At 46.0% G+C, this 9,050-nt stretch overlaps 1 protein-coding gene across 1 annotated transcript in view; it reads right to left on the minus strand.

The window, feature by feature from the left end:
- The window catches only part of ANTXR1 (ANTXR cell adhesion molecule 1), a 126,732-nt gene extending 126,045 nt beyond the window's left edge, over positions 1–687 (minus strand). The window contains exon 1 of the mRNA XM_028741147.2: positions 161–687. Within this exon, the coding sequence (XP_028596980.2) occupies positions 161–312 (152 nt within the window). The 5' untranslated portion in view covers positions 313–687. The remainder of the gene's footprint in view (positions 1–160) is intronic.
- Positions 688–9,050: the final 8,363 nt, after the last annotated feature.

A 9,050-nucleotide genomic window follows, 5' to 3' on the forward strand; every position in this document is an offset into this window, starting at 1 on the left:
GAAATAATAATAATAATAATAATAATAATAATAATAATAATAATAATAATACTGATTAAACGGAGGTGGGGGGTAAGACAGCTGCTGGCCTTTTGATGCCCCTGAGCTCGTGGGGAGCCTGGCCAAAGCTCCCTCCGGGTCGCCCCCGAGAGCCACTCACTTGTCCAGGATGAAGTAGAGGTCGAAGCCCCCGTAGCAGGCGGCGCCGCCGTCCTCCCGGCTCCTGCCTTGCCCGCCGCAGGCGAGCAGCACCGCTGCGAAGAGCAGAGCGTGCCAGCCCCAGCGCGGGGGGCTCGGCTTGCGGGCAGCCATGGCGGGGCAGGATCCAGCGAGCCCCGGGCCACTTGCGCGCCTCCTCCTCCTCCTCACGCCCTCGCCATGCAGGGCTGCGCGGCGCCGAGACCCCAGGGAACGATCGCGCACAAGGCAAAGCGGGCTGGTCTCCCCGTTTGCAGAAGATGATGCCCAGCGGGCTCGGCGCCTCCTCGCCTTTCAAAGGCGCTTCTCCTCGCAGCGCGGACAAGGCATAATCGCCGCCGTCTGCGAGGCGAGAGGCGGCTTCCGGAGGCTTCTCCCCGGGTCTTTCCCTCCCCGGCTTTGCCCCAGATCTCGGAGAATGTGGGAAGGCTCTCCCTCCCCCTCCCCAGGATGGCTGCTCTCCGGGTGGGGGTGGTCCTGCCCCGCCGTCGAGCCCAAAAAGAGCCCCGACGGCGGCATCTAGCGGCCGAGGACGCAAGAAAACGCACAAAGGACGGGGCAGCGCGCAAGATCCTGGCGGGATCCTGCAAACTCTGCTCGACGTGGCCTGGGGGGAACCTGCGGCCAGGATCCGAGCCCAAGAGCCCTCTCCCCTTCCCCCCGTGCTTTCCAGCAGCTGGTACGCCTCCTTTGTTCTCTTTTTTAAAAACTTTTTTTTTTATTCAAAAGTTAGAGAGTTCCAGAAAGACATCTACTTCTGCTTCATTGACTATGCAAAAGCCTTTGACTGTGTCGACCACAGCAAACTATGGCAAGTTCTTAAAGAAATGGGAGTGCCTGATCACCTCATCTGTCTCCTGAGAAATCTCTATGTGGGACAAGAAGCTACAGTTAGAACTGGATATGGAACAACTGATTGGTTCAAAATTGGGAAAGGAGTACGACAAGGCTGTATATTGTCCCCTTGGTTATTTAACTTATATGCAGAATTCATCATGGGAAAGGCTGGGCTGGATGATTCTCAAGCCGGAATTAAGATCACTGGAAGAAACATCAATAACCTCAGATATGCAGATGACACAACCTTGATGGCAGAAAGTGAGGAGGAATTAAAGAACCTCTTAATGAGGGTGAAAGAGGAGAGCACAAAATATGGTTTGAAGCTCAACATCAAAAAAACGAAGATCATGGCCACTGGTCCCATCACCTCCTGGCAAATAGAAGGGGAAGAAATGGAGGCAGTGAGAGATTTTACTTTCTTGGGCTCCATGATCACTGCAGATGGTGACAGCAGCCATGAAATTAAAAGACGCCTGCTTCTTGGGAGAAAAGCAATGACAAACCTAGACAGCATCTTAAAAAGCAGAGACATCACCTTGCCAACAAAGGTCCGTATAGTTAAACCTATGGTTTTCCCGGTAGTGATGTATGGAAGTGAGAGCTGGACCATCAAGAAGGCTGATCGCCGAAGAATGGATGCTTTTGAATTCTGGTGCTGGAGGAGACTCTTGAGAGTCCCATGGACTGCAAGAAGATCAAACCTATCCATTCTGAAGGAAATCAGCCCTGAGTGCTCACTGGAAGGACAGATCCTGAAGCTGAGGCTCCAAGACTTTGGCCACCTCATGAGAAGAGAAGACTCCCTGGAAAAGACCCTGATGTTGGGAAAGATGGAGGGCACAAGGAGAAGGGGACGATAGAGGACGAGATGGTGGGACAGTGTTCTCGAAGCTACGAACATGAGTTTGACCAAACTGCGGGAGGCAGTGGAAGACAGGAGTGCCTGGCGTGCTCTGGTCCATGGGGTCACAAAGAGTCGGACACGACTAAACGACGAAACAACAACAAAAAAAAACATATTATCCAGAAACATATCCTTATCTCCCCCCCATTTTTCCTTCCTCCCCCAACCTTCCCACACAACCCCACCCCCCCCAGCTTCCTTCAGTTCCAGTCTTTGATTTCTCTAAGAATGCTGTTTTCTGCATGTTACACAGTTGTATAGATCCTCAAACTATTTAGCTGATTATCATCAATAAAATGGGGAGGGGAGACACCTTGATCAGGAAGGAGGTTTTCCCAGGGTGAGGCTCATCCATTGCCTCCTTTATTCTCTTATAATGACAAGGGCGCCCACCTGGTGCCGGAACTGAGTTCCAGCTGGGGGTGGGGGTGGGGAGCCCTGGCTAGTAGCCACAAACAGTCCTCTCCTCCATTTATTTGTCAAATCCCCTTTTAAACTAAGGCCATTCAGCTTGGTGGCAATGCCTGCCTTCTGTGGGAGGGAGTTCCACAGTTTAACAATGCCATTCAGGAGCTCACCAAGTTAGTGGCTAAATATATCTATTTGGTTTTTTGTCATCGAAATTCACTGCAGACGTCTGATCTCCCTGGAGACCTAGAGATGTGATGATAGACTGCTCTGCCTCCTTTCTTTTAGCAAATGTTTTGTGCCACTGGGGAAGTGATAATTCTGTGTTGATTTGTTTTGGATGTTTGGATGTGATGCCAATAAAAGGTTTGATGATGTTGATGAACAATGCCGTTAAGAAGGACTTTCTTGCACCAAAGCTGAGGGTCAGCGCTGCTTTTCTCCTCATGTGTGGAACCCGGGGGGGGGGGGGGCTGTCTTTTTTTTTAAAAAAAAAACAAGCCTGTATTTCCTTACTTTGCAAAATTCGCCCTGCTGCAAAATTCGTTCCCAGTCATTATTCCAGCCTTTGGGTGTAATCTGCTCCCAGGCTTTTAAAGGAGCGAAGCAGCACCAGCCTGGTTTCAAAATGAAAACAAAACCCAACGCCACGCCACTCCCCCCCCTGACAGTTCTCCGATGCTCCACTGAGGCCCACCTCAGTGGCGCCAGCTGGAAATTGGGGAAGCGGGAAGAACGTCACAGGCACCGAATCTGGAAAGTTGAACAAGATGCAGTCCAAGGGAGCTCAAGGGCGACACCCAGCGGCTCAAGTGAAATTTGTACCCATCGCAGCTGACTGTGTGCACGTGTGTGTATCTGACATAAACATTGTCTATTGTATTATCATGGGCATAGCCAAGGGGTGCAGGGGGGGACAGATGCCCCCCAATCAAGTAAATGAATAAAAAATACCTAACTGACCAATTGCCTCATGGATAACTCGCTTCTGCACCCCCTAACATAAAGCCTACCCCCCACCCCATAAGAAAATAATTATCAAGCAAAATGAGAAGCAAATATGCTTACTCAAAAACCATTAGAGAAATAAGTTTGGATCTGGAAAAATGTTCCTTAATGAACCCCTCAGTTGGATTTTTATGTACTTTTTAATAAGATTATGGCTCTGTGCAGAGATGCAAAAGAAGAGGGCTGGGTATGAAAACTTGTGGGAGGCCGTTTACACAGAGAGAGCCTGCTGGATCAGTTTGCATCCTGTTCTCACAGTGGCCAGCCAGATACAGTACATCAATGGGAAACTCGCAAACGTGACCCGTGTGATATAACCAATATGCTCAAGTCTAATCAATGCATGAATGGGTTAATGTCATAGAGTAAGCTGGCCTGCCAGGCTTAGCTAGGAGGTCATTCCCCCTTACCTTGGGGGTGGGAGCCTTATCAAGCTCTTTGTTCTTTCACTTTCCCACCATTTCTTCCACCATGTGAACCCTACTGGTAAGGAGTTCTGAACTGGTTGTTCCAAGCTCAGACCCTATGGCTTCAGCAAGCCATCTTGGAACCTAAATTTCACCACATTGGAACCTAAATTTACTGCCTGTGTTTTTCTAACTGCTATACGAAAAAGCACATGAACCTGACCTTTGAAAAGTCTGTAAGTATACCTTTCTTAACTTACCAAATGTGTGGTCTCTTTCTATGCTAAAGAAGTGGGAAACTTTGGAAGCAACTTAGAAGAGGGTATTTTAAAGGTCTAACAGACTATATTTCAACATTTTACTTTGCTACATATTTTGCGATTTTAACTCTCTGCTGGATTTCTCTCACCAAAGAGTACTTGTCACAAATCTGCATCTTGGCATCCAGGGAAGTCGCCTTTTTCTACCTATGCAGTGGTACCTCGGGTTAAGAACTTAATTCGTTCTGGAGGTCCGTTCTTAACCTGAAACTCTTCTTAACCTGAGGTACCACTTTAACTAATGGGGCTTCCCGCTGCTGCCGTGCCGCTGCGGCGCGATTTCTGTTCTCATCCTGAAGCAAATTTCTTAACCCGAGGTACTATTTCTGGGTTAGCGGAATCTGTAACCTGAAGCGTCTGTAACCTGAAGCGTCTGTAACCCGAGCTACCACTGTAATTTATTTTTTAAAAAACCAAAAAACGAAAACCAAATGCAGTAGCAACTCTACTCTCCTGGGGTTTCCTGCAGAGGCAGACTTTGGTCTTTAAGATTTCAGCAGCGCCCTGTGCAAGGCAAAAATTCACACACACCCCACACACCTCGCCTTCTGTTCTGCTCAATTCACTACGTCATAGTTGCAATGCCCTGTGGCACCCCCTAGGTTAAACGCCCAGTGCAAGGGAACCGGTTGCACTGCCCTAAATGTGTCTCTGTTTGCAGCAAGTGGGATTCAGAACGACTGCCACCACCAACCATGGAGGCAGAGCGTAATCACTGTGCTTAGCAGCTACTGATAGCCCCCTTCTCCATCATCCCTGTAATGCTGTTCTGATGGGACAGAGTAACCCAGCACACCCTAGGTCAGGCTTCCTCAACCTCAGCCCCCCAGATGTTTTGTGACTACAATTCCCATCATCCCTGACCACTGGTCCTGCTAGCTAGGGATCATGGGAGTTGTAGGCCAAAAACATCTAGAGGGCCGAGGTTGAGGAAGCCTGCCCTTGTTAGGATATTTCCGTTCCACCTTAAAAGGGAGCAGGATGTTTGTGTCACAGCCTGTGTATTTTCCTTTTTCACAGGATGTTTATGTTTTCTATTGCTTTCGTTTCTCACTCTGTTCTGAGTCTGAGAGAGACTGGAGCGAAGGCAGTTATGTTTTTCTCTGTTCTGGCTAACACAAAATAAACTGTAAATATGCTCTCCTGCTGTGCATCTTTCGCTGTGCTGATCTGCTGATAGAGTGTGCACCAGCCTAAGAATGTGGGAAGATATTTCTGAGGCTTCGTGTCGCTAATTGCTGATACTGCATGTCTATGGGAGGTCGATGGATCGTCCGGCAGCCGGCTTGGGGGCTATGATGGACTTTTGCCTCCCTGGCAGTATCCCAGCAACCCTAAGTTTTTATGAAGGGGGCTCCTTCACAACTTAGATTTTTTATGAAATTGTGACCCCGGGGCTTAGGGATTTTCTCAAAAAAATCTTTTTCTGCCGGTTAAGTTGTCGAGGGCTGATTTCTGTTCCTGTGATTAAAAGGCTTTTGTTTCAACCGCCAAACCTCTCAGGGGTGCATTTGCAACCGTTTGGCACCATTTTTGAGTGATTTGCCGAAAGTCAGTTTTTTTTATGAAATTGTGACCCCGGGGCTTAGGGATTTTTTCAAAAAAATATTTTTCTGCCGGTTAAGTTGTCGAGGGCTGATTTCTTTTCCTGTGATTAAATGCCTTCTGTTTCGACCGCCAAACATCTAAGGGATGCATTTGCAACCGTTTGGCACCATTTTTGGGTGAATTGCCGAAAGTCAGATTTTTTATGAAATTGTGACCCCGGGGCTTAGGATTTTTTTTAAAAAAATCTTTTTCTGCCGGTTAAGTTGTCGAGGGCTGATTTCTTTTCCTGTGATAAAAAGCCTTCTGTTTCGACCGCCAAGCCTCTCAGGGGAGCATTTGCAACCGTTTGGCACCATTTTTGAGTGAATTGCCGAAATCCAGATTTTTTATGAAATTGTGACCCCGGGGCTTAGGATTTCTTCAAAAAAATCTTTTTCTGCCGGTTAAGATGTCGAGGGCTTATTTCTTTTCCTGTGATAAAAAGCCTTCAGTTTCCATTGCCAAACCTCTCAGGGGAGCATTTGAAACCGTTTGGCACCAGTTTTGAGTGATTTGCTGAAAGTCAGATTTTTCATGAAATTGTGACCCCGGGGCTTAGGGATTTTTTCAAAAAAATCTTTTTCTGCCAGTTAAGTTGTCGAGGGCTGATTTCGTTTCCTGTGATAAAAAGCCTTCTGTTTCGACCGCCAAACCTTTCAAGGGAGCATTTGCAACCGTTTGGCACCATTTTTGAGTGAATTGCCGAAAGCCAGATTTTTTATGAAATTGTCATCAAAAAAATCTTTTCCTGCCGGTTCAGTTTTCGAGGGCTGATTTCTTTTCCTGTGATTAAAAGCCTTTTGTTTCAACCGCCAAACCTCTCAGGGGTGCATTTGCAACCGTTTGGCACCATTTTTGAGTGATTTGCCGAAAGTCAGATTTTTGATGGGCTTAGGATTTTTTCAAAAAAATCTTTTTCTGCCGGTTAAGCTATCGAGGGCTGATTTCTTTTCCTGTGATTAAATGCCTTCTGTTTCGACCGCCAAACATCTCAGGGATGCATTTGCAACCGTTTGGCACCATTTTTGAGTGATTTGCCGAAAGTCACATTTCTTCATGAAATTGTTACCCCTGGGCGTAAGGATTTTTTCAAAAAATGTTTTTCTGCCGGTTAAGTTGTCGAAGGCTGATTTCTTTTCCTGTGATTAAAAGCCTTCAGTTTCGATGGACAAACCTCTCAGGGGTGCATTTCCAACCGTTTGGCACCATTTTTGAGTGATTTGCAGAAAGTCAGATTTTTCATGAAATTGTGACCCCGCGGCATAGGATCTTTTGAAAAAAAACTTTTTCTGCCGGGTAAGTTGTCGAGGGCTGATTTCTTTTCCTGTGATAAAAAGCCTTCTCTTTCAACCGCCAAACCTTTCAGGGGAGCATTTGCAACCGTTTGGCACCATTTTTGAGTGAATTGCCGAAAGCCAGATTTTTTATGAACTTGTGACCCCGGGGCTTAGGATTTCTTCAAAAAAATCTTTTTCTGCCGGTTAAGATGTCGAGGGCTGATTTCTTTTCCTGTGATAAAAAGCCTTCAGTTTCCATTGCCAAACCTCTCAGGGGAGCATTTGCAACCGTTTGGCACCAGTTTTGAGTGATTTGCTGAAAGTCAGATTTTTCATGAAATTGTGACCCCGGGGCTTAGGGATTTTTTCAAAAAAATCTTTTTCTGCCGGTTAAGTTGTCGAGGGCTGATTTCGTTTCCTGTGATAAAAAGCGTTCTGTTTCGACCGCCAAACCTTTCAAGGGAGCATTTGCAACCTTTTGGCACCAGTTTTGATTGATTTGCTGAAAGTCAGATTTTTCATGAAATTGTGACCCCGGGGCGTAGGGATTTTTTCAAAAAAAACTTTTTCTGCCGGTTAAGTTGTCGAGGGCTGATTTCGTTTCCTGTGATAAAAAGCCTTCTGTTTCGACCGCCAAACCTTTCAAGGGAGCGTTTGCAACCTTTTGGCACCAGTTTTGAGTGATTTGCTGAAAGTCAGATTTTTCATGAAATTGTGACCCCGGGGCTTAGGGATTTTTTCAAAAAAATCTTTTTCTGCCGGTTAAGTTGTCGAGGGCTGATTTCATTTCCTGTGATAAAAAGCCTTCTGTTTCGACCGCCAAACCTTTCAAGGGAGCATTTGCAACCGTTTGGCACCATTTTTGAGTGATTTGCAGAAAGTAAAATTTTTATGAAATTGTGACCCCGCGGCTTAGGATCTTTTGAAAAAAAACTTTTTCTGCCGGGTAAGTTGTCGAGGGCTGATTTCTTTTCCTGTGATAAAAAGCCTTCTCTTTCGACCGCCAAACCTTTCAGGGGAGCATTTGCAACCGTTTGGCACCATTTTTGAGTGAATTGCCGAAAGCCAGATTTTTTATGAACTTGTGACCCCGGGGCTTAGGATTTCTTCAAAAAAATCTTTTTCTGCCGGTTAAGATGTCGAGGGCTGATTTCTTTTCCTGTGATAAAAAGCCTTCAGTTTCCATTGCCAAACCTCTCAGGGGAGCATTTGCAACCGTTTGCCACCAGTTTTGAGTGATTTGCTGAAAGTCAGATTTTTCATGAAATTGTGACCCCGGGGCTTAGGGATTTTTTCAAAAAAATCTTTTTCTGCCGGTTAAGTTGTCGAGGGCTGATTTCGTTTCCTGTGATAAAAAGCGTTCTGTTTCGACCGCCAAACCTTTCAAGGGAGCATTTGCAACCTTTTGGCACCAGTTTTGATTGATTTGCTGAAAGTCAGATTTTTCATGAAATTGTGACCCCGGGGCTTAGGGATTTTTTCAAAAAAATCTTTTTCTGCCGGTTAAGTTGTCGAGGGCTGATTTCGTTTCCTGTGATAAAAAGCCTTCTGTTTCGACCGCCAAACCTTTCAAGGGAGCGTTTGCAACCTTTTGGCACCAGTTTTGAGTGATTTGCTGAAAGTCAGATTTTTCATGAAATTTTGACCCCGGGGCTTAGGGATTTTTTCAAAAAAATCTTTTTCTGCCGGTTAAGTTGTCGAGGGCTGATTTCATTTCCTGTGATAAAAAGCCTTCTGTTTCGACCGCCAAACCTTTCAAGGGAGCATTTGCAACCGTTTGGCACCATTTTTGAGTGAATTGCCGAAAGCCAGATTTTTTATGAAATTGTCATCAAAAAAATTTTTTCCTGCCGGTTCAGTTGTCGAGGGCTGATTTCTTTTCCTGTGATTAAAAGCCTTTTGTTTCAACCGCCAAACCTCTCAGGGGTGCATTTGCAACCGTTTGGCACCATTTTTGAGTGATTTGCCGAAAGTCAGATTTTTGATGGGCTTAGGATTTTTTCAAAAAAATCTTTTTCTGCCGGTTCAGTTGTCGAGGGCTCATTTCTTTTCCTGTGATTAAAAGCCTTTTGTTTCAACCGCCAAACCTCTCAGGGGTGCA

Source organism: Podarcis muralis, chromosome 7, assembly GCF_964188315.1.
Source record: "Podarcis muralis chromosome 7, rPodMur119.hap1.1, whole genome shotgun sequence".
Taxonomy (NCBI): Eukaryota; Metazoa; Chordata; class Lepidosauria; order Squamata; family Lacertidae; genus Podarcis; species Podarcis muralis.